Source organism: Diadema antillarum, unplaced genomic scaffold (assembly GCF_040938485.1).
Source record: "Diadema antillarum isolate AM-2024a unplaced genomic scaffold, OU_Dant_1.0 seq00002611_RagTag, whole genome shotgun sequence".
In the NCBI taxonomy this organism is placed as follows: Eukaryota; Metazoa; Echinodermata; class Echinoidea; order Diadematoida; family Diadematidae; genus Diadema; species Diadema antillarum.
In genome coordinates, this window is record NW_027273211.1 from 13,299 (window position 1) to 40,674 (window position 27,376).

The 27,376-nt window shown below is 38.9% G+C and overlaps 1 protein-coding gene across 1 annotated transcript; it reads right to left on the minus strand.

The window, feature by feature from the left end:
• Positions 1-8,847: 8,847 nt before the first annotated feature.
• LOC139714992 (netrin-1-like) lies at positions 8,848-22,991 on the minus strand (the record flags this gene model as incomplete). The annotated part of the gene is made up of 4 exons (XM_071626633.1): positions 8,848-10,297; positions 11,812-11,886; positions 14,677-14,733; positions 22,842-22,991. Coding segments are annotated over 4 exons (611 nt in total), but the record flags the coding sequence as incomplete, so codon positions are not given.
• Positions 22,992-27,376: the final 4,385 nt, after the last annotated feature.

Sequence of the window (27,376 nt, forward strand, 5' to 3'; positions counted from 1 at the left end):
TGTCAGAGGAGGAGCTTGTTTGGGCCATGACGTACGAACAGTCCTGCAGAGTTTCCGTCCTGAAGCGGGATAGATCCTAGCCACTGCTTTCTCCTCGTAAATGTTAACCACCATTTTATACCATATATTCATGATAATGTAATGTAATCATATCTACTATACAATGGTTACCACATCGAACCTGCACATAGTGACGACCGGTCTGTGAATCACATTCGAGTTTTCGATTAGTGGTCGTTGTATAGACGAGTTTGACTGTATACTTATGTATTTCCTTACGTTTGGTGGATAGAAAATGTGATATATGCTGTAATATAATATACAAATGTAATTGAATTGAATTTACTGTATTTCACAAGATTTTTGGAATGTAGTCATGTCGATTCGATGCATAACTGCAGCACTAAAAGCTAGGCGGGTCAATTCCATCCTATGATTATTTCGTTGTCATTTTTTAGGGGGATAAAAAGATGGAAGAAGCAAAGGGAGCCTTTGGAGAGGTAATGGCGGAGAAAAAAGGGGAAATAGACATGAAATACACTAGATTGGACCTAGCTTGATCCCTGACCCCAAGGGAGGATGACTGGTCGCTACGTTGTGATCTCTTGCAGCAATCTTGGCACTCGGGTCTGTAGCATTCCATTTCCTGATGCGCGACAAGCGCATGTGGGTATGGCAAGAGAACTTAGCAGATGGCCACACCACGTTGCATCTCAATACGTGACGACAGTTCATTGCTAACACTGCCATTCAAAGGAACTCCGAACCAGTTAAAAGTTAGTCTGATATGAGTAATATCTTCCAACAAGCACAACAGTGAAAATGTGATCAAAATTGGGTAACAGGGAAGTGAGAGAATCATCATCGCATCTTAGTAGCCTGTACTATTGTGACTAATGTTATTGAAATGGGGAAAACAGTAAAAATTGAACTTTCCATTACCATGACCACAGTCTGATTTTCATGACATTTTTAATGTTCTCTTTGTTTGATTTTATTCCAGAGGATCATCTGAAAATTGAGAAGAGTTTCCATCACAGGCGGACGGATATACATCTCAAGATTCAAATGCAATTCTAAAGAGGGAATTATTTGTTTCCTGGATTTTGTCATTTATGAATGCAGTCGCTACTTTCTTGTTTATTCTGAATTTTGCCTCCAAGGTCTCAGTTCGTACCTTTATTCAGAGTGAATAAGCTTACAAAAGTTATATATTCTTTTTGTCGCCTATACACCGGCTGGGAACGTGAATGTATGATTGTATATCGGCCTATACGCTATGCCCCCATGGATACGTATTTATATTCCAGAAAATGTATGTGTGTTATGAGGGAAGACATGAATGAACCAGACGAGAGGAAGAGAAAGAAGGACGGAGAAAAAAACACGACAGAGATAGATAGATAGATAGATAGGGGGGGGGGGGGGGTCCGTGCCCCCGGCAGTGGGAGTGGCTAATGAAACACGCATACTGGGAAATTATTGAATATTTCGGAACAAATACACCTGGAACGCGAAAAAAAACACTTTAAAGGAGACTCAAGATGATTTTTAGACTGTATTTGAACATCTCTAAACTGGTTATACTGGTATAGAGTTTCAAAATTCATATAGTCATTGGGATGAGGAATAAGATTGTTTTCAAAATTCTTCACAAATTACAGTGGAAAAGGATGATGACATATACCAGCTGCACATAAGAATGCATTATTGGGTGCTCAAGAAGGCAGAACAAAAGAAGACGGCATGCAAACATTTGACACAGGTGAACTTGTTAAGCAAGTGATACTGTAACGGAATTACTGTACAATTCTACAGTGTACTGGAATGTGTGAGCCTCCTATGTCATCATGTTTGTTCAGTGTATTATGTTTTGGGGTTGTTTCAGAGTAGGCCTACATGTATTAGTTTATCTGCTCAAGGACCGCATTAAATTCCACAAATATATACATGGCACTATCCATTTATGTGCTACCTCACGCTCAAACGTACCTACACGCACTTGCGGCAATGCGTATACTTAACACATGTACATCGTTTCAGGAGAAAAAAAAATCATCATCTCGTCCCACGTTACGTCGGGTTGAGAATTACTCATGTATTCATTTTTTTTATTTTTTTTTTTTTTACGAGCGAACACCAGGAACCGCAATTACAATCTAAAATGAAAGCTAAGTCAGCACGCAAAATCAAGTAATGTCTATACGACTCATCCGTTCCTATGATTGCTCAAGGTCGATTGATATTCTTGATAAGCAGGAAGGAAGACGGTTGTCATGATTTGAATTATTACACCAAACGAAGTCTGACATACGTTTTCGACGAAAGATTCCGCTGTCCTACGATATCATGTAAATTATCTTCTTGATTGAGCTCAGTCCATCATTCATATCCGGGACTGACATATACAGACTTTTGCACGTGTAAACTTTGACACAAGTTGGACACTTGCTTTATACTTCGCATTGCCCGCCTCCTCGCAGATTGCTAAGCGATTCTAGGGCAACTGCCCCCGGAAAAATTAACCTCCGGAAATCGATCCTCGGACAACTACCACTTATAGGAAAATTAACCCTCAGGACAACTACCCCCCCCCCCCTTCGCGAAAACTACCCCATGAGACAAATATTCCCCTGACAACTACCCAAGGACAAAAATCCAGGAAAACATGTGGAGAAGAGAGAGGCAATATTACACAAAATAGCAAAAGGGAAGAGAGCAAGAGAAAAAGGTGAAAGAAAAAAGAGCATCATAAGGATAGACAAAGACAAGATTAAAGAAACATCAAAACATAAAGGTTTAAAAAAGATCAGAACAAACAACGTAAGGAAATACAAAAAGAGAAGACAAACGAAAGAATATAAAAAGACGGCAAAAGAGGATGAAGAAAGATCAAAAGAAAGCGTACCATAGAAAAAAGAGAATGAGAAGAGAAGGAAATACAGAAATACACAGGAAATGATAGAAGTAAGAATAGAGGGGAAAGTAAGGAAAATATAGATAAAATCATGATAGAAGGATGAAAAGAGAAAGAGGGAAAGAAAGCAAAAAAAAAAAACAAGCAAAAAAATAAGGCGATATAAAGTTTATGAGAAAAGATATAAACGGATAAAATATAATAGAGATAATAGAAGGGAAAAACAAGGCATGTGGAAAATTAGAAAAGGTTGAAGAAAACAAAGAATTATTAGGAAAAGGTATGAGAAGACGAAAAATGACTGCATTGGAGATGATAGAAAATAAAAATGAAAGAAGACTAAAAACAAAGAATAACATAAAGGAGAAATCAAACCTCAGATAAAAAGAAGGAAATGCATGCTTATAGGCACACCCATGTTGACCTTTACTTTCTGTGTCATACTGCGCAGTATAGCTTTATTTGAGCTTTATAAATCAGCATTACAAACAAAAAACTACATGAACGCCGTTTTGAACGTGTTTTGAAATGTGACTTATAACGTGATTCCAGCTTCAAAAAGTGCGAAATACACCCAACGAGTAATCATCCCAGAATTCTAACATCCTGAATGAGGTTTTTTCTTTGAGACAATTGTCAAGCAGTGTCATAAAGATGTCGAGGGGCGGGGGGGGGGCAGGAGGGGTTATCGTCCTAGGGGAAAATCATCATGTATGTCCTGGGGAAGGGGGATGTTGTCCTGGAGGGGAAATTGTCTTGGGGTAGTTATATTACGTGTTAGTTGTCCGGGGTAATTGTCCTTGGGGCATAGATGTCCCGAGGTTGTAGTTGTCTGGGGTGATTGTGGGGGGGGGGGGGGTATAGCTGATCGGATGCGTGCTACGTCACGCCCCAATTTTCTGGTGACCCTCTTTTTCGCGTGTACATGCACCATTTATGTCAGCGCAGAGACATGCACAGCTAGCTCTCTTTAAAAACAAGGGAAGTGCCAAATTGTGTCTCGCCCATTCGCGTACAAGGAATTAATATTTTTTAAAACTCCCAGAAGTTAATTGACCTGCTTATGACCTTTGATCTTGTGGTGACCTTCAACACCCCAAGGGACATTTACAATCCAAGTCTGGTCACAAACGGACAAAGGGATCAAAAGTAATGAGCCATAATCGAAACGCGCCATAAAAACTTAACATTGGGCTCTAAAAAATTGTTGACCCCTTTCTGTGACCTTTGACCTTGTGATGACCTTTAACTCCCCAAGGGACATATACCGTCCAAGTTTGGTCACAAACGAACATAGGGATCAAAAGTTATGAGCCACAATCAAAATGTGCCGTAAAAACATAACATTGGGCCCTAAAAGTTTGTTGACCCCTGTCTGTGACCTTTGACCTCGTGATGACCTTTAACTCCCCAAGGGACATCTTCCTTCCAAGTTTGGTCACAAACGGATAAAGGGATCAAAAGTTATGAGCCATAAACGAAATGTGCCCTAAAAACTTAACATTGGGCCCTAAAAGTTTGTTGACCCCTGTCTGTGGCCTTTGACCTTGTGGTCACCTTCAACTCCCCAAGAGACATCTACCATCACCCAAGTTTGATTGCCATTGTAGCAACATCTGCTGAGTTACGTGTGATAAGAGAGTCTTGCAAGTAAACTTTAACGTATGACCTCAAATGACCTTTGACCTTATCATGTGACCTCTTACGGCACCATAACATGAAGGTACCCTCAGTGCATCCATCACCCAAGTTTGATTGCCATTGTAGCAACATGTGCTGAGTTACGTTTGATAAGAGAGGCTTGCAAGTAAACTTTAACGTATGACCTCAAATGACCTTTGACCTTATCCTGTGACCTCCAACGGCACCATAACATGAAGGTACCCCTAGTGCATCTATGACGTAAGTTAGGTTGTAATCCAAGCAACTTATATGAAGTTATTTGTCAAAAGAGAGTCTTGCAGGTAAACTTTAACATAGAAAAGAGTCTTGCACATACTCTTTAATATATGACCTCAAATGACCTTTGACATCATCACATGACCTCCGACAACACCATAACATGAAGATCCCCTAGTGCTTCTATCACCCAAGTGTGGCTGCCATTGCTGTAACAGTTGCCAAGTTATGCATCATAAGAGAGTCTTGCAGGTAAACTTTAACATTTGTGACGGACGACGGACGGACGCCATTTGGATCCCTTAGTCTCACCTTCACCTCCGGTGGCCGAGACAAAAAGTGAAAACGTTTCCTCACGAAGGAGTGAATTTCAGAAAAGAGTGAATTCAGAATGAATCGTCAATTTGGAGTGAAAATATGCTTTTTCACTTATTTTGGATTGACCTCAGGGATCACTAAGAAATCTTTGAGTGATTCCTAAGGTCACTCCAAAATGAGTGAAAGTAAACATTTTCACTTAAAATTCACCCCAATTTCACTCTCAACTCACTCTTTTCTCTTATTCATTCCTTCAAGAGTGAACGTTTTCACTGGTTTGTTTTTTCTTCTTCTTTTTTTGTTTAAAGAGAGAGTAGTACAGAGAGAGAAAAACAACAACAAACAAACAAACAAGCAACCACATGCAAACAGCCATGACTCATAGTCCCACTGCGCATCCACTGATAATTCACTGACAATGGTTGTCCCTTGATTTTTGTCCTTCTTGGTAGAAAAGTTTGTCGGCAGGTGTCCAAAGCAGATGGTCAAACTGACAGAATCTTTTCCATTTTTAACATACGATTTTTAAGATACAATGCTCCTGTCTAATCTGCTACTGTCGAATGCCTTAAACATGATACATTGTATATGATACTTCATTATTGTCGCAGTGAGCGAGTTCCAATTTTCACCTTCCGTCACAGGTCTTAAAGGAAATAAAAATGCACAGACACATTAGAAAGTCATCTTTTTACAAAAGTCGACGTATATTCATTTTACATATCACTTGACACATTCATTTTAAAATTTGGCCACATTTTTGTGTGTACGAATACAATAATGCGTAAAATATCACGATACAATTTCAATATCCAGCTTTACATATAATTTCCCTTGACTGACAACATTAAACAAAACATCGTTACTATATTAGTCAAAACTGATAATCACCCCGACAACTTTGTACACTCTTGCCCAATACAAATATATAGCAAGGCGATTTTTATCAACGATAGAGCTGTGTGATTACCCGTTTCCCTGGCACATTATAAACTGAACGTTTGACCCAACGCAAATGTTTCCGTTGTGGACATGGGGGGGGGGGGGGCACCGTTGTGGAAATGGGGGGGGGGGTACCCACACTTAAAGCTGTGAGAGAACTCTTTCTCCCTGTGTTTCGTGTCTACTGTTGAAATGAATAAAATGACACAAAATATGAATATTCGCTTTGCATTTGACTTTACTTTAACTAGATGATTCAGACTGTGATCATTGAATATGAACTTGTTGATACAGTGGATGTGAACTAAGATGTACTCTTGTAACATTGAAACTTTCCTCTACCTAGTATACAATGACATAGCTAGATCCTTCGCAACGCCTGCTTTCTAATAGTGTCGATTAAAACGACTATTATTGTACTCTTTCTCACTTTCCCCTCCAATACAAATACTCCACATTAACAATCTTATGGAGTATCGTCTTTTGACTGTGTGTTCAATACGACGAGACATTGACCATAACAAAATACCTCCACCTCCCCCCCCCCCCTAGTTCTTCATCGGGGTACGCTATAACAATTTAATATCCTACGGCAATATCCCTGTTGCAGTCACTATAAGTACAGCTGTCTAATAATGAAAAGAAAAAGTATTCACGACATTGTGTACATTTCCTATTATCAAGTTAGCTATTTACAAATCACCGTATGTGATAACGACCATAAGCATTATGGAACATTGCGATAAATCACAGGATATACGTATAATTGTCATTTTCTGAAATTATGACACTTTGTACTGATACGTATTACAAAAGCATGTTCTCATCACGTATTTGTTATCTATTCTGCATTATGAACAAGTATTTGTTTTATGCATTCGTACACAATGATGTTTACAGGGGCAACTAAATGACTGGAACAACTGGAAGGATCACGAGCCATTCTCGGAGTTTTTATTAATAAAAGTTAAAGACGAAATTAAAGTTCGGTACGGATTTTGGAGCATGCAGACACGCCGTAGCACTTCTAGGACACAAAGAACTTTCGGCTACGGATTAACGTGTTTCTCCCTCCCTGCTCTTGCCACTCCCTACCCACATTTTCAGAAAAACGTGAATGCCGTGATGTCCGCCAAAAACGTACGAACTACAGCGTATAAACACGGACGGTGTGTTGTGACCGAGGCTCTACACAACATGATACGGAGGAGCAGCCACGTCAAATACTATGGATCCTTTTATGCGCTGCAGTCGAAATCTATGGTGTAAATATACTCGCCACTATAAGTTTGACAGGGAAATACGGCAGGTAAGAGCTCAGCGTGTATACAAAACGATGAGTTACAGTGTTTTTGCCCAGTAGATATCGAATTCTAGATACAATGCCAATATTTCACTGTTTTTCACTTCAGACTCGCGTGTCATGGGTGGTTGACGATATGAAAACCTTTTTAGAGTAAGACATAATTTGTCAGTGATTGTCCACAATAGACATGACTCATTTTCTGCACCGAATCAATAGCTCATCAGTGAACGTAAGGGCCTACCAGACATTTGGAAAGAATGAGGGGTGATGACATATGAACACGTAATTCTGCCTTGCCGTCTAATGTTTTCAAGTTGTTTTTATGCTTCTAACAATGATGCGCCCCTTCTAGGTTGATCAACTTTCGAAACTTTATGGCAATGTATTTCATAACGTGAATACTTCTTTTCTACTGTTAGCAATACCATTTACATATTCGAGCTCAATAACATATTTTTATGTAAATCTCTTTCCACGGTTTACGAGATGTAGTATCGTAACACAATACACACGTTACAGCCTTTGAACGTTTTGCGACTTTTTTTCCCCCAAATTTCAAGAACGAAATTGAGTTCTTCATCACTTAGGTTTTATATTTGAACAGTATTATAAAAGAGTTAGTGAAATAGTACATGAAACTATCAAAGTCTAAAATCTTTTTGACAAACGTCATTCTTGATGTGAATACTACAGTCGCGTTTTTAACATCAAATGTTACCAATGTCGTGATGTACTAATGACAATGAAAATAACACAGGCTTTCAAGCAAGAGATTACTAAAATAATATGATAGCAATCTATGTATCAGTGTAGATTGCTATCATATCATATTAATAATCTCTTACCTTAAAGATTACTTTGCTACTTCGTGCAAATACTCGACCGCTTATCTGTATACATTTCAGCTTCAAAATGAGGACACAATATGACTAAAATCCTCCGGAAAAGGCGGGAAGATAGATATCACAATGAATACCACAATGAGGGACGTAACGACGGACTAACATATTCACAAACGGAGAGACACACGGACATCCTGAATACATGTCTTCTGATACCAAGCTGGCCAGAGGCATGAAAAACTTCGTAAAATACCACTCGCTTACCAGAGATATCTGGAATATAGACTTACGCACATGCTGAGCAGGAATACGTGACACCAAGCAGCCATATCATGGTATCTTCGTGAGCACTCCCGGTGTCAGTATGCCTGCTATTACTATACGAACACTGTGGCTGGAAGAGATTTCCCAACAATCAGCCAGTAGCATTTCCACATATTTCGGCTATGACATCGAACAACACTTCACCATTAATGATAGGTATACATTGCTTACAACGTCATTACCCTAAAACAAGTGAACAGTATATCAAGTTTCATTCTGTTTTCAAACCAGCATACACGACAAATCACAGACAGCTCATGAGACTGTTCGGTGATAGTTGCAGCCTCGAGCTCATCGCACATTACACCGTATTGGGTCATTTTTCATTTATATGGTTGCTATCCACATTTTCTATACAATTCTATACTTCAGATTATTTACAAAGTGATAATTAAATAAAGACCACAGAAATAATACAATCACGTCTCGTTACACCCACAGTAACAATCAAAGAATACAATATTTGTGTACACGACATTGTTATTCATTATCTATACATCAATGGAATCAAATGCTCGTATCGTGTGAAACAAAATTCCATCGACCGTCTTACGTTTCAAGCCTGCGCGGGCTCGGAGGTCTGTACATCATGTTGGCATTGGAAGTTCTCTAACATGGATATGATGGTGATTACAATAACGAATCCCATAGTCATCTCTCTAAATACAGACCTCCTTTCAGTGTAATGTAGGTCTATTCCTACATTGTTGATACCGACTGACCGAACAAATGCATTGCTATTTGATCTAGTACGAGTCTTAATTTGTTCATTCGCAGCTTAGATATTCATGTCGCTTCACTAATGAACGGGCAGTGAAAAATAATTGAAATTAATGAGATGAATGTATTCTCCACACAGTTGATGAGCACTTCTGTCAACATTATGGACAATATTTCCAGAATAAGATGTGGTCTGAAAACAACACAATCGATGCATTTGCAAAACCACAGATAACTGCCACAAGCTTTCACCGCATTATTTATAGAACTTTGGATACCAATTTCGCATAGAGTAATGTTCATCCAAATTTTACCTCCTCCAAGGTCGACCAGCATTGTTTACCACGTTCGAGTTTACGTCTAGATTATGCGTCGCGTGTCTTTTTTATTGGCTGGCCTCGGAGACGGGCACACAGATGACCACTGATTCCTTCATGACGCCATTATTGTATCGATGACAACATAATGAGTCAGGAGGAGAATGTCCCGTCCGTCACTAGTGCCTAGCCGCTGTCGTCATAGACACGCCTCCTTCAACTACGAGCAGCGAAAGAAAATCGGCAGAAGTTCCAATCTCTCGTTCTATTCCCACGAAGCAATGTGTAAGCAGATGTCCTCTTACTTCCTAGTCACAGTCTTAATTCTTCTCGCAAAACATGTGTCGGAAAAGAGTCACCACAGCCTTACCATAGGAGTCCTCCTAGCAGTCACTCCGCCGCTCGTTTCTCCTAAACTTCCTCATGCGATTGTCCCACGGGTCTCTCCACTTTAGGACCACGCTACGATTATCAACGATCACTCCATCCTGTGTACCAGGGTTGGATGACTTATCCTCCTCTCCAAGTATCAGGTACTTGTGGCCCAGTCGGATCTTTGGACATTTGCAAGTAAGGTCCCGGTGCCTGACATAGAGGAAAGTGTTTCCCCTTCGTAGCCGCTGTTCTCCCTTCTTATAGACGGTGATGATGTTGGCTGTGAATTTCACCCACTCCTCTTCCATCTCTCTCGATAAGATGTGCGCGTGAACAACTGGAAAAGTAGCAAATGAAATAGGCGTCATGTAAATAGAAATATAATGGTGCTTCACGAACTATTCATGTAGTATTCACATTTTCATAACGTGTCTATTCTGAAAAGGTCGACATATACAACTGTAGTTAAATCGTGCCAGCCAATTGCTTGACAGTGGAAAGTGTTTTCTCGTACAATTTTCGTAAATGGAGTCGCTTCATCGATGGATACGGTAAATGAACTGTTTGTGGGCAGACCTTCTTCCGTACCAGAGATTGTCAACATGTCACATGCGAGGTCACATGCCCTCTTTAAATTTAGCTATTACTGCTCAGTGTGTCATGCGTATTCATTTTTATTATTGTGCAATGCATTTTAATACATTTTTTTTAAATAAGCGAATATGTATTGACATCTCCATCCTCGAGAAAATTAACAGAAAAAAGGGAAACCGTAGAGTTTTGAGATGTCTTTTACACTCCTGCGCATTTTTTATATGTCTTCCCTGTATCAAATAAAGCTTGCATGACATTACAGCTTGTAACAATATCAAATAAGCGTACTATATGCTTTGTTTTCCCTGATGTTGCGAACTCAACAACGCAACAACGGCGCACGATCCTCTATGAATAGAACTTGGCAAAGAGAGGTTTGCTCGTTCCCTGCCACATGCCTGCATGACTCTATGAGATTCGTGGAGCCATGTGGTCTTGAAACGGGAAGAGTGCCCTGAGGTGACGGGGAGGATACAACAACAAGTAGGAAACATTTGATACCATTTTCATTCAGCTGTCACGACGAGAGCTTGCCCGATATGATGACATGAACCACAATCCCAGAATATTGGCGAACTTCTATCACTCCTTTGATTGGAAAAGAAAAATCATTCTGTTCACGGAAGGATCGTGTGATCGCATCTCCGTAAACCTACATTATCACCTCACCCACGCCATGGTGTCGATTAGATTTCGATGTGATTTGAATATATTTCCACACCATGATCATATTCACCGAACAAAAAGGGTGAATCAAATGAACAAAATCGAACAGGTTTCATCAAACTCGGACATAAAGGAAGAAATTTATAAAATGTTATAACGAAAAAGCGTCAAATGCTTTGAGAACAATGATATTGGTTGCGCAGAAGATGTCATAAAATCATATAAAAAGTGATTCAATCGAAGGCATCAGGTTTTTCTTTTTTATCTATTTGAGGTCCAATCAGTGTAATACTACCTCTGAGGTTAACCTATTTTACTTTTATGAAACCTATTTTACTTTTATGAAAACCATTTTGTACATAGGGTGGATTGTAGTGACAGTTCACGCACCGTTACGCGTCCCCTAAGAAGGAGTTTTCATTTTCTTGCGACTTTCCTGTTTAAAGATAATTCTACTTGAAGAAGGTCGTTACATCAGCTTTGATTGGAAGCATTTTGGTGCGAACGTTGATATTCTTCGCCCATACGAGAGTCGCATTCGCTAGGGCAGACAATCGAGGTAAAGGAAGATAAACTGAAGTATGACCTTACCATAATCTTTTCTGCAGTATTTCTTTTGACTAATTTTTCTTGTCGAGGCAGCACACTTTCTCGGACATTCTCCGTCTGTACAGGAAATAGAAAAGGGAAGTGGTATAAACCATGTCGGACTGGGTTTGATTCTATGAGCTTCAATGATTTACGTATTTAGTAGATAATGTCCACACAATACACACGAACAAATATAATGTACATTACTACACACTTCAGGAACATGAATAATTATGACAAGATATGACAGAGGAGAAACTTTATCTGTTTTCATCAAAGGCGGGTCGTCTGAAAATACGAGAGGAATGGCACATTAAATCTCATAAAGAATAGTAAATGAACTGTCTTGATGATATCTGGAAGACAATAAAGCACGCACGCTATTCCCTCTTACAGGACATGTTCACCCTCATATACATGTGGATCGAGTGAATGCAGCAATATTAGTAGAACACATCCGTGAAAGCTTGAGGAAAATCAGATTGTCCGTTCAAAAGTTATGAATTTCTTAAGTTTCTGCGCAGTCACTGCTGGATGAGAAGACTACTACAGTCTATGATGTCACACGAGTAGAACGATATAAGAAAATAATATCAAGAGAATCTCACAAAATTTCTTCTTTTTTTAAAGTAGGGCCAACACGTTCTCTCAATGGTCACGGACGTATATTAAGGGTAATATCATTCCTCCTGCCTTCTAAAAGAGGCAAGTCAAGTGTTTTTCATTATGCGAAAAAGTGAAAATACGTCGAATTTTCTTTCCATTTTCTTTATATCAGTCTACACATGTGGCATCACAAGCTGTAGTAATCTTCTCATCCAGTAAAGGCGGCACTGAAACTTCAAAAATGTATTACTGTAGAACGAATTGTCCGATTTTCGTCAAACTTTCATTGGTTTGTTCTATCGATATTGCTACATCTTCTCAATTCACATGTATTATGAAGGTGCAATAGCACCTCAAAACATGTCAGTTCATCTCCTTCTTTAGGGCAATCTGCCTCTTTGAATCCGGAAGATCATTGCGGATATCAGTTCTTAATTCCTTGTTGCACCAAAGGTATTGACTGAATTGGTATTTACTTTAACATGACAAAAATCGGAGACCATCTGACTCATATTGATTGCGTCTTTTTATCCTGACTAATGGACCGCACCCTGTTGATACATGGTACCAGCCTTTCCCGTAAGTTTCATCTTGTCGTTGCATCTTGTGTCATCTATACACCTTAATAGTCAAACTGGTCAACAGCACTGAATAACAGTCAATAGCTTCTGGTAGCCTGGCGTTTGGTGGCAACCCGGAGGGTGATCTATTACTTGGTCTACTCCCACTTCGTCTAATAGTCATTTAGTCTCACCCACACGGTCTCATCCTGTTTCGTCTACAACCAGTTCGTCTAATGATCATATACTAGTAGTCCAATAAGCCAGTTCGTAGTTCCACTTTGCGCATGAGCAGAAAAAGGTCATTGGTACCAAAGCAGATGATGGTTTTTAAATTCACGGAGATAAGCATCTGTCATATAATGATTATTCATGCAATCCTTGTACATGATACTTGCCATTACATCCACCTGACTGCAAACCTGGTACAGTGTATTTGGCATTACGAATATAAACATGTTTTTATGCATTCAATGCAATACAAAGAAATGGATGCTTCCCCCGAGGGTTATTTGACGGACCATTCTGGTCACCTGGTCTCGCTGTGCAAGATCAATTTTGTTTAACACGAATTCCATAAATTGTTACGCCGGGCAAACCTACCGGTATGCATTATGTTGCTTTGAATGTGAGTGAAGTGCCTAATCAACTAAGAAAATAGAAAGGTCATTTGTACCAACGTGCACATGGGCTAACTACGAACTGGCTTATTATCCTCATTACCAGTTGGTGTACTTCCAGATGGACTATGCCCATTTCGTCTAATACCCACAGTTTATTAGACAAAATGGAAAAAAAATGAGTCAAAATTGCAATTAGACCATCTGGTCATTAGACAAAATGATAATTAGCCAAACTGGACATTAGACCAAGTGAGGATTAAAGCAAATGGGCATTTAACGAAATTGACAGTAGACCAAATGAGTGTAGCCGTAGTGGTGTTAGACGAACTGGGAAGGAGACCATCTGATATTAAACCAAGTGGCAATAAACCATCCCGAGCACGTTATCGAATATCCATCGCGTGCACTGAGTGTGTGACCTCGAACACTCTGTCCTCAAGAAGTCACTCACCGCGGCCATTATGCTACCTCTTGGTTTACTGTGATGAACTGAAGTTAGGGCAACATCAAGTCATCCCGTGTTGCGCTGCTAATAATGTTTTTATCGTTCATACGAAAGTTGTACGTTATTAATAATAATGACAAAACACAATATTAGTTGTTTATGTATTTTACAGGGCAAGTATGGTTTGAGCGCATTTAATGTGTTACAATAACATGTACTTCCGGTATTAAGCGCGAACATCACATAAATATACCATGTAAAAATTCGCAACAGCAGTCTTCGATATATGGAATTCAGGATATGACTTTATACGTAATACAGTGGAGATAACGCTTGAATGTGTCAAAGATCGGGGAAAGCACGACGCAGCACACGGAGGCTGATTGTTTGCGCAAAATTATGGTGGTTTTGCGATGTCTATAATTATGTCTGATAATTATTTTGTCCTGAGAACAGAATAGTCTGCATTGGAAACAGATACCCCTTCGGACTCCTGGCAAGACTGCCGTGCATTTGTGTCTGATTTGCACCATCGTTTTCAAAGCACAAGCGCAATTGTACGTTACCGAAAACAAACAAAATAGAAACAACAACAACAGCAAACCAACAAATATAAAGAAAGCTAACGTACCTTCGGGAACATTAGGTTCCTGCTCTGCAGACGGCTTGCTTGTAATTCGAGGCAGCTCTGAAGACGAAAAAAAGTGGGTAAAGTACTTACAGAAAGCAAAATACATGAATATCTCAGTACGAGGAAAACACTAAATAACTACTTCACCAGCAGCTATGGTGGAACTGATGTAGCTGTGAATGTCACTAATGACATTATATCCCCTACGGGACGTCCCTTGAGGTGTGAGGAAGTAAAGAAAACTCCAAACCTCGATACGAGAGTAATTAAGAATTAAGTCGCTGGTTTATATATACAAGAAGAATTGGGGGCAGGCATTCAATAATAAGGAAGAAACATCCATAAACTGAACGATCTGAAACAGACAGTTCCTTTAATTTCATCCGTTACCATAAATTCGTCAATTATCAAGTTACGGTTGTTACTTGCAGGTACGACGCAACTTCAGCAGGTCTACCACCGTCATCTACACATGTCTCAAGGCTACCACTTTGTGTAATCACATACATTTCTAAAGTGAAATAATGCCACCATGTCCCCAATACGCAAATTACACCTGACATACCCAGTCCATTTCACACGACAGGACCAAGCTACATAGCTGTTTGATAGTTTGTTTGTCTTGTGTGTGCGCGCGCGCGTGTGTGTAGGTAAACAGTACCTTACTCTTGAAAACCTGAGTATCACACCTCAGAAATCCCCAATTAAAAGAAACCCAAACCCAACGAGAAATGTGGATTGAGTGAAAGCAGCAACATTAGTAGAACACATCGGTGAAAGTTTAAGGAAAATCGGACAATCGATGCAAAAGTTATGAATTTTTAAAGTTTAGGTGCTGGAACTGCTGGATGAGGAGACTACTAGGGGTTATGACGTATGTATGGACAACAATATAAAGAAAATATAAAGAGAATTCCACAAAAATTCACTTTTCATGAAAATTACACAGTCCATCAACTTGATACTGACGTATGTTAAGGGTAGCAATTATTCTCCCTGCTTTCTGAAAGTGGTTAGTCAAGTGCTCTTTCATAATACTAGAAAAGTTAATTTTTGTGGAATTTTCTTTATATTTTCTTTATATCGTTGTCCACACATACGTCACAACCTCTAGTAGTCTCCTTATCTAGCGGTTCCAACACCAAAACTTTAAAAATTCATAGCTTTTGCATCCATTGTCCGGTTTTCCTCAAACTTTCACTGATGTATTCTACTAATGGTATTAGACTGCTTTCATTCAGTCCACATTGCTCTTTGGGTTTGGGTTCCCTTTAATAAGCAGTGGCAAGGGAAATGACGGTATTCTCTGGTTACAATGTTATCTTTCATCATCAAAACTAAAATGAAAGACAATTGCTCTGTTGTTGTTTTTTGGTTTAATCAAATGGCGTATGAGCGTGTACGAGTTGTACTCTAAATTTGCTTCGATTTGGTATCAGAGCTTTAGAACAACGACGGCTGTATAATTAATTGATTTATTATCTTCCTCGTCATTTTCGAAGTAATCTAGACGACAAATACAGGAGACCCGGGGGTCTCGCGCTCACCTGAGTATCGCAAGTTCACCTTCCATGCATTCTTGCAGACTCTTACCTGAGAACATTGGAAACTTGGGGGGGGGGGGGCAGCTTTGAGAGCTGGGGGCATGGTGTCCATTTGCATATTCCATCACACTGGTCAAAATACCTGCCAAGTACACTGTACTTAGAAAGTTGGACTCTGCAGTTTCGAAAAAAAAAGACTTAAAGCTCTATCACTTCTGATGTATAGAGAAGAATATTACTGAATATTCCCTAATTTAGGAGGTTTGGGCCCCCTGGGTCCCCAAGGGGCGTATGGCGCCCATTCGAACACATTGAAATCCTATCCCCCTAGGAATGCTACTTGCCAAGTTTGATGAAAATCGATTATCTTGTTTTCAAGAAGAAGATGAAAATGTACAATTTAGGCCCACATTTGGATCCCTCCCACCCCCCCCCCACGACTCCGGGGGGGGGGGGGGGGGGGGGAGGGATTCATGGTATCAACTTCACTTCATCACTTCTGGTTCTAGAGAAGGAGATTTGTAAATATTCCTTAATGGGGGGGGGGGTGTGGGCTCCCTAGGGGGCCCCAAGGGAAGCATGGTGCACAGTTGAACAAATTGAGATCCTCACCCCCTAGGCATGCTACCTACCAAGTTTGGTGAAAATCCATCAAGGGGTTTTCGATAATAATCATAAACATGTACAATTTAGGTCCCCCTCCGCTGGGTCCCAAGGGGGGCACCCCTGATTCCGCCATGTACAAACTTGAAACAACAGTTATCAATGTACTAAATCGTAGTATTAACTTCGCTCTATCACGTCTGGTTCTAGAGAAGAAGATTTTTTAAAGATTCCTTCATGGGGGGGGGGGCAGGGTGCCCAATTGAAGGAATTGAGATCCTAACCCCCTAGGGATGCTACCATACCTGCCAAGTTTGGTAAAAAAAATCATCAAGAGGTTTTCAAGAAGAAGATGAAAATGTACAATTTAGGCTCCATTAGGACCCCTCCCCTGGGTCCCATGGGGGGCACCCCTGATTCCGCCATGAGCAACTTGAAACTACAGTCATCAATGTACTAAGTCATAGTATTAACTTAGCTTTATCACTTCTGGTTGTAGAGAAAAAGATTTTTAAAGATTCCTTAATTTTGTGGGGTTTGAAATGCTATTTCGGGAGGCTATAAGTCCCTCGACTTCGTCCGGGACTTATAACCTCCCTCAATAGCATTTCAAACCCTTCGGGTGGAACATTCGGTATGTTCCCTCTCCCGCCAGTCATCATCTATATAATGTTCATCGGGGCGAGGACTGGAACAAACAAGACTAGAATGCGAAGGGGGGGGGGTGGGGGGGGGGGACAGGATCTACCCACGGCGCACTACGTTTCGGGCAAACGGGGCTGCTGTGACCACCGGGATCATTGTGTAAACGCATCTCTATCAACGTGTCTGTTGTAAATATTGTGTGCACTGGCCTGTCTCCTTGAATTCTGTAAAAATGAACGTCATCCCTGATTTTGAAAATTGCAATTGCCTATCATGCATGTATACTAGAATTGGAATAATCATTCACTCTTTTTTTTTCACTTTGATATCTATACGAAGTGATAAGTAAAAGCCGAAAATCAGAGGCGACATGTTACATCCTACACTATTTACCACATTGTATTCAAAACAGCGATAGCCACAGCAATCACCATGACAGAAGGCAAGTTAAGGCTTTAACTGAGTCCCAAGAAAAGTTCTTTATAAATCAATTTTCATAACCTTTGCTAATCCCGAACAAGGTAAATTTACAACAGTTACACGTTTTTAAAAGTGCTTTGTCGGCTGAAGGAACCTTCAGTTCGAAGTTATTTGTGGAAATCAATCACTTTAGCAGCCTTGAAATTATTCCTGCATCCATTAAGGCAACATGGGTTTTCAATAAAATGCAATTAAGATGGTTATCGTTTCCGTCTTTCAAAACGACTTATTCACTGAAATCTGACAAATTTTCCGTGTCATATATAGTGTTACTATTTTGCAATGCACCGCTGCCCCTACACTTTTTCTTATCTTTTTTTTTATTCTTTCAAACGAAAGGTATTGCTAAATAACAAAATGTTGCGGCGTTTCATCAATAATAGGCATATGCTGCATTCAAGCCGCAGAAAGGGTCTGCGACAAATAGTGCGGACAACGTTGTCATGGGAAGTCCACAAGAAGGTGCCTCGGGGGACAAAGTGTATGGCTCAACAAATGGAGAGGACTGTTTTCATACTGGATAAGGATATTCATGACGCAAGAAGACTGCAAATTGATGTGGTAAGGAAATCTGTTCACCTTTAATCTATTGCGGCTTTTAGCAAACATCCACAATATAATTATACTCCAAAAAATGTACAAATGATCAACAAACTCTTGATTTTTTGTTACGTCATTCGGGTGGACACAGAATATAATAGCAATAAGCGTAGAGTAACTGACATCAAATACAAATTCTCACTCTAGTCTTCAGTATTTACAGCTAGGTAAAAATATGATTTAGTAGTGTGATGTTTATGCAACATCAGGACGGTCTTGTCTCAGTAGGCAATGCCTTCCTCTTTGTTTACACGGTGAAATGTCATATATGGTAAATAATAGCTGACATGAGGGGGGTAGCTACACGCAATTGGTTGATTTGCAAATGATGTACACACATCCATCCTGGTGAATGATTTAGCAATTTAGACTTGTTGTAATCAATTGTTATTACACAGTACAGGGTAGTGTAAGAACTTGACTATTCAAAACACACTTAAAAGATTAATAGCCTCAGGGTCTTCTGACTAGGGATACGATTCGTCAAAATCGTGTCTTCTTTGGTTTAGATATCAATAAATGTCATAGTTTACAGCAATTGTCAGTGTACAATGATATCTTGGTTACAAGTGAGTGAAGTCCACGCTGAAACAACCTTTCCAGCCACGGAGGCTCTCCAGGAAGGAGATAGTTTGCATTCATCGAACGCCGTGGCTTTGGCTCTTGCATGACCCGCAATTCTCACTTTGTGTGTTCGCAATTCCATTCCATTTTTTTTTTTTTTTTTTGCCGTCTTTCACTTCCACAATCAGAAGAGAAAATAGCATTCTAATGCTTGAATAAATACGACGCATTTCGTCTGTCTGCTTGAAAATAGGTTTGTACTTGGATTGGAACGCGTCTGCTCATTCGGCACCTGGGCGAGGCTCGCGTTACCAAAAGACCGCCGCCAAAACTTGCCCCAATGCGCAGATTTCATTTCAACCATTTTCCCTTCACTCTTTCCGTGTTGTTTGTTCTTTATTTGTCTGGGTGTCGTATCTTTCACTAGCGTTATGGCCAGATTAGGATCGGCGAGGCTTACTGCTAAGGGGAACCGTTAGAGAATTGGAGCAGAGAATTAGTTTTTTTACCATCCTTTCTGGGATGGAGAGAAAGAATGAAATGAAAGGAGCGATATACGTTTTCTCATAATGTTGGGAGGTTATTGGGGTATTTGTCAAAGTATGCGATTGTAGCGTCTGAGCTCTTGAGCTGGTTTCTTTCTACAAAATTCATTTTGCATTATGGATACATTCCAATCCATTATACGGAAATTCATTATATATATATATATATATATACATATATATACATACATACATATATACATTAACAGGGCTCGACATTATAGCGGTGACAAGGGGCCAACAAATTGCATTGTCGGGCCACCAAAAGAAAAAGTTAGTGTCGAACCTTGATATAAATGCATGTAAAGGTTTTCTGCTCGGGGTCTAAGAAGACATTGGTTCACAGGTGCCAGGTAAAAATGTCAGAGGTAAATATGTCAGAGGTAAAAATGTCAGAGGTAAAGATGTCAGAGGTAAAAATGTCAGAAGTAAAAATGAGGTAAAAATGTCAGAAGTAGAAATGAGGTAAAAATGTCAGAAGTAGAAATGTTTTACCTCTGACATATTTACCTCTAACATTATTACCTCTGACATTTTTACTTCTGACATTTTTACCTCTGACATTTTTACCTCTGACATTATTACACCGAACCTGTTCACAACAGTAGTAATTAAGGAAGCTCCGTGAAAGACGTTGTTTTAAACGAATTTTTGCCCATAGGGTTTTGTCAAGTTAATCATACCATCTTGAGAATAAAATCTGCCATTAACTTGGCAAAGGTCTCTGGGCGAAAATTCGTTAAACAACTTCTTTCACGGAGTTTCCTTAATCACTAATGTTGTGAGCCTATATATATATATATATATATATATATATGTATATATATAATAATGTCATATGGTGTTCAAACGTATGCAAATATATATATATATATATATATATATATATATATACGTTTGAACACCATATGGCTTTAAGATCCCAAGAGACGCTTGAACGTATGCATTTTATATCCAAAAGAGAATTACAGAAGAAACCTAATGAGGTTGCTGTTCACTTATGAAAGGAAGTCAGAGAAAACTATTATGTAAAATATAGTAAAGAATACTAAGTACATTTAAAACACAAGTAATAAAGCTCATGTTGATTTCACTACATAGGCAAACACTTCCAATTAATTCAAAAATAAAAAAGAAACAAATCTAAAAACCCGTCATACTGCACATGAATGGTTAAATGCCAAATCAGTTTTCTAGGATTCGTACAGTAAATGAATAGAATTCCTTTTCCAGGTACATGTATCACACTCAGTCGTTGGCTATAACGTTGCATGTAAACACTGCTTTCATATCATCTTATATTAACGAATTTACTGTGTCTTTGTTTCATCAGTTACATTCAGACATTTTCTTTGACTACTACAATGCGTTTTGACGTTGTTCCCCACACATGATGCAGCAACATACGCACATAAACACATGCCATTGCCTCTTAATTTGAAGAAAAGTTTCTTGTTGTCGTTGAAATGCCACAAACGGTTTCATGGTACTGCTCAGGACGCTCTTTCATGTTTAAGCAAACAATGTCATACTCTTAAGGGCTGCCAAATAATATATATTACGAATATGACTTTCGGAAGGAAAAACCTCCACTGAATGTAAACTGAAGTAAAGATATGGTACGAACAGAGATCCTTTCTGGTTATTCATGAAGGTAAATATCACTGCATGTACCTGGTGAAATGACTTTATTAATGCTTCCCGAGTGATTGCTCACAATAATTATGGGAAACGGGGGAACAACGAAACCAGCAGGGAATACTTATGACGCACTTCACGAACAGTGATAAAGCGAATGGAACACCAAACAATTGTCAACCAATGGGATTGCGCATAACACAGGAAATGTATGCATGGTGTGTGAACAAAATAAGGAAGATTCGATGACAGGACATATGTCATAAGAAATAATCGATCAATAATGAATAACTGAGGACTGAATGAGTGCCTTTGACGTACACGGGCTTTTCTCAAACCAGCACGTTTCTCGGCCATGTCCATCAGAACACCTATTTTCTCGTTAATGTGCTGATTAGGGCTGTTACACATGCTTTAAGTGCGTAGTGAGAGCATGAGCGCATGATGCAAGATGATAATTACCTTTGATCCCTATGAAGGAGTAGGAAGAGGTTGCCAATGGGTGTGAAGTGAAGATGGTCATGAAGATGGAGATAATGATGATCAAGACATGGATAATGGGAAAAAGAACGAAATATCGGTGACGAAAATCTCGAAAGAATTAATGAAGAGAAACGACAACATAAACAATGTCTTTGTAGCACATCTGAAATTGGAGGTGTTAAGGCATGAGTTCTGTGCAAAGGGATAGGCGGTAGTGTAATGCACTTCATCAACTACCAAACATACAGCAGTTCCGCGGGAACGAATTAAGGTGCAATTCAGCGAGCCTTGATGCTCGCTTATCATGAGTGCAGGGTGCATGGGATCATTACTGTTTGTGCAAGACAGTATCGTGATGCTGTTTTATTTGATTTGAGGCACACGAATTACATTGTCTTTGTGTCTTCACATTTTGTTTGGGACATACGCACAAGACTGAGCTTGTTGCGCTCTACATATCAAACTACTATCAGTATGTCGTAGAGCGAAGTACTGGTTAAGGAGCTTATTACATGATAAAATGGAAAATCTGTTATGTTGAAAAGGGGAAATCGAAAATACACTGCTGTTTTCTAGGGTCACTATATATATATCGGTTTTGTTGTAGAATTAAAACTGTGACCTTCGCCAAGAAATAAATGATTCTGTCTTTTGGGGGTTTCTGTTTCTTGGCAGATAACCGGTGCCACAATGTCGGAATCGGGAATAGACCTACATTTGCGCATTCTTACCTTTGACATTGTAAACTTCAAAATGATAGCTTTTATATCTATTTACCGATTTTTTTCGTATCAAAATGTTCAGTAATCCAAGAACAATGACTTATAGGCCTCTGTTACATACTAATGTCACGATTCCCATAATGCAGGTGAATTCAAATGGGCTATTATTGATTTATGCAGGGAGAAACAAATATGTGCAGAAGCATCACTAACAGTGCGATCTCAACCTGCGGACTCTGCATGTCACGTATATGTGCCATTGCCGTGCAAAATCATAAAATCAAATGAAGATTTGAGAAGAATGACTTTAATGTAAAGATAAAGGAGAATACGTCACTCACTTATACATGGGGCTACAGGTGAGCGGCTTTGTTGGAATCCAAGTGAACACCTGTTGCAAGTGAGTCCCGTAACGCCATCCTTACAGGGACACTGACCGGTCGTCTGGTTGCAGATGCTGCCGAGGGATCCAATAGGATGACAATCACACGCTAATTGGAAAGAAAGCGGAAACGTATACGAGCTCAGAATTACGATATGAGATACCCATTAGTGTATGTTATTTTCTCCTTTATGTTATACTCTTTGTACTGACACGGCAGTCGTCTCCAGGATCCATGTCAAGCGTGGCAAGAACATGAACACGACACGTTTATGACAACGCTGATAGCACATGCGCAGCACGCTGAGTGATGACTAATAACTTCAGAGCAATCAAAATGAAATGCAAATTGAGCTTGGAATGAGAGCAAATAAAATAACAGCGGTACAAGCTACACGGTAACAAAAGCGAAATGGAACTGCAACGCACACTCATGACACAACCATGCCAGCTACTATCAAAACATATTACACTGGTTACAAGTTCTCTCGAACTGTCACTGACGACAATCATCGGTTACATAGAGGTGGGATAGGAGGTTGATTACTTTAGTATCTTGAGGGAGCTCTGGAAGAAAATGTGCTAGTCTGCAAAGTTTTCTTTGTTTGTCTTGTGAATTCTAAAATTTATATATATATATATATATATACGAAATAAACATTTACACAGAGGACCTGATGATAACGAGTAAACCCTAGTGTGTGTGTCTGTATATGTATTAAACATGTGTGTGTGTGTGTGTGTGTGTGTGACTCTTTTGTCTGCGTAAAGATTTTAGTCTGACCAATATTCCGTATTCGTAATTCTTTATTCCTTGTTTGTCTTGTGAATTCTAAAATGTATATATATATATATATATATATATATCAGCCAAATAAACATTTACACAGAGGACCTGATGATAACGAGTAGACCTTACATGTGTGTGTCTTTATATGTATTAAATATGTGTGTGTGTGTGTGTGTGTGTGTGTGTGTGACTCTTTGGTCTGCGTAAAGATTTTAGTCTGACCAATATTCCGTATACTTATTCTTTATTCCTTGTTTGTCTTGTGAATTCTAAAATGTATATATATATGTATATATATATATATATATATCAGCCAAATAAACATTTACACAGGACCTGATGATAACGAGTAGACCTTACATGTGTGTGTCTTTATATGTATTAAATGTGTGTGTGTGTGTGTGTGTGTGTGTGTGTGTATGTGAAGTAACTAAAGTAACTAAAGTAACTAAAGTAACTAAAAATGAATGTTATGAAGTTTTGAAGGAAATGAAAGTTAATAAGTCTCCGGGAAATGATGGATTTACTGTGGAGTTTTATAATACTTTTTGGCCAGTTTTAGGAGATATTTTAGTTGAAACGCTAAATGAGGCATATAATAGGGGGGAACTGTCTACATCTCAAAAGCAAGGAGTAATTACACTTATAGAGAAGGAAGGTAAAGATGGTATGTATGTTCAAAACTATAGACCTATTACTTTGTTAAATGTTGACTATAAGATTTTATCAAAAATATTAGCTAAAAGGATTCAAAAGGTGTTACCGGAAATTATTCATCATGATCAAGTAGGCTATATGAAAAACAGAAATATCGGAGAAGCTGTAAGAATAATAGATGACATTCTTTTTCATGCATTGGAACATCCTTGCGGTTATTTAGTTGCGGTGGACTTTGAGAAAGCATTTGATTCGGTAGCGCATATCTTTTTATTTAAAATTCTGCAATTATTTGGTTTCGGGAATTCATTTCAATTTTGGGTTAAAGTCTTGTACACGGATATCAGTAGCTGTGTTATGAACGGTGGAAACTCAACGGGGTACTTTAATATCAAACGGGGTGTGAGGCAGGGTGATCCTCTGTCTCCATATATATTTTTATTAGCTATGGAAACTTTAGCTGGAGCTTTAGAAAAGATAAGGATATTAATGGAATTAAATTTGGTCAAAATGAAATAAAACAAATTTTATACGCGGATGATATTTCTTTGTTTGTGAAAGATGAGGGTTCAATTAAAAGGTTACAATTTTTATTTGATGAATTTGGGAAAATAAGTGGTCTCAAAATAAATAAAGGGAAGACTAATTTCTTATGGCTTGGGGAGGAAAAAGATAGGCCAAATATTCATTTGTTTGGGAATTTTGTTCAAGAAATCAAAATATTAGGAATTTATTTTTCCTTAGATGTTAAGGTTAAAACATAATTTCCTGACATAAGAATTCGAATTTGAGAATGTTACATTACGTTTGAAGATATGCTATTTTATTGAACTGCTTAAGTATCCAGGAGTAGTATCTCTCCAAGCTAATATCATTATGTAAATAATATAGGACAAGACATGTCATATCATATTATGTCCTATATATCCAAAAGATTTTGGTTTGAGAGGCTGGAACAGAAGCACTTTGACCTGTATCCTTTGAACTATGTTTGGATCACCTACACGTACATGATGTACAAATAGAATAAATCATTGGAAACTTGACGCAAGTGTTTCTTTATGTGTCCTTTTATGTGTCCTCTAGCTTGTCGACTGAAATTTCGGGACTAAAAATGTTTTAAGTAAAAGTTCTTTACCCTTAACAGTTAAATCCCACTTTTTTCCATCATTCAAGAAGTCTTTTAATTTCTATCTATATCCTTTATTTCATTTAGAAACGCACGTACACGCGATCACATATAATTACGGTACAAACACTTTTATAGCCTATACCATCTGCGCTGATCCGAACCTTCGTATTAGTCAGCGGTGTGCGAGAACACGATTTCGAGAAAAACAAACGCGTTGAAGTTTGGGGTTCATTTCAAGTCTAGTTTGAAGAAAATTCTTGCTTTTATTCCGATTTTTTTTATTAATATGAAGAGAAAGGCAAATTCCAGACGATTCGTATAACATAATATGTACATCAAAATATTTCTGAATAAAACTACAATGATGTATTGCTACGTTCACAAAACGAAAGTCTTCCGCACAGAAAGAGTCGAATAACCGGTAAACGACGGTTCGGAGATCGCACTCTCAGCAAACTGACGTATCGGGGTGATATGACAGTTTGCTGAGCGCTTTCTCCGAACCGTCGTATCCTATTCTGTGTCTTAATTTGATAAACTGTAGTAAAAAATACGTACACAGTCTAGTTTTGACATGCATGATGAACACTGCTTCGGGGGGGGGGGGGGTTAAGAGGTTCCTCTGATTTTTTTTTTTTTTTTACATGAATTACGCTTCAGGCGTCAGACGAGTGTTCTGTTTAATAATGTAAACAAAAATCCCTGTTGAGGTTAGAAAATATAGCTTAGATAAAATCAGTTTGCATCTAATTTGTATCAAGCTAAAAGTGGTTAAACAGTGTATTCTGACCTGGCGATACTACACCCCTTCTCTGAGCGCGACCCGGAGTTTCGCGTTAACCCACACCGACGTACACCTATATGAATAGCATACGATGGTTCGGATGAGCGCCTACAGCCAATTCGCAATCAGGCAAATGTCGTAGGCCCGATATAAAATTTCTTTCTTAAACAACAAAATCCGGTTTCAAATTTTTGTGAGAGAAAAGAGTGTGTGCTCGGCTTTCCTAAAACGGCAAAATCTGCAATTCGAAAAATTACCGAATTTGACATAGAGGGATTTATATGACGGTTCGTATGAGCGTCGACGTTATGACCTTGGTAATTTTGTTTTTCCACATATAGGCCTAATTATTAGTTGCATGTGTGTGGGTGTGTGTTTATGTGTGGGTATGTATTTGTGTCTTTTTTTTAGTCAATGCCAAACATTTACAGCCAACATGCTAAGTACCGTAAACTGGGGGGGGGGGGGGACTGTGTGTGAGTTTGAATGATTTTTTTGTTTTTTTTTTTTTGTTTGGTATCTCTCTTTCTTGTTTATTTTTCTTGATTATCTCTAGTCTACTCTAGACCTGGGGGTGGTGTTTCATCAACGTTTATCAGCGCTGAAAACTTGAATTACCATAGTAACAGTCAGTGACCAGAGCATCTCAGCCAATCAAAACCAAGGATTTTATTGAAATTGTCAGCGTTGACAGTTGTCAGCGCTGACAAACGTTGATGAAACACCCCCAGATACTATTTATTTTCTTTTTCTTTTAGTTAGTAGGTTAGAGATGTAGGAGCTCAACATGTCTGGAACGCATAAAGAGGATTATGCAGTGCATCTTTTTTTTTGTCATTTTGTTTAAACTGTCAGCAAGGAGTGCAGTGTGCATATACACTGCTGTTCATAGGTTTAACACACACATACACAGTTACAAGTGTACATAGCTTTTCAATATCTACTGTAGATGGCTGCTTAATATCTGTGTGTACATACATTGTACAACCATTGCAAGCTAGACATACCCTAGATGCCCAGGTCACTTCCTGTCTGCAATGTCCCGTGATGTCTGGCTTATATGCAAATTAGCAACTATAATGAATAATTACTTTATAACAGCCAATCATTTGACAGTTACGTAAGTATGCA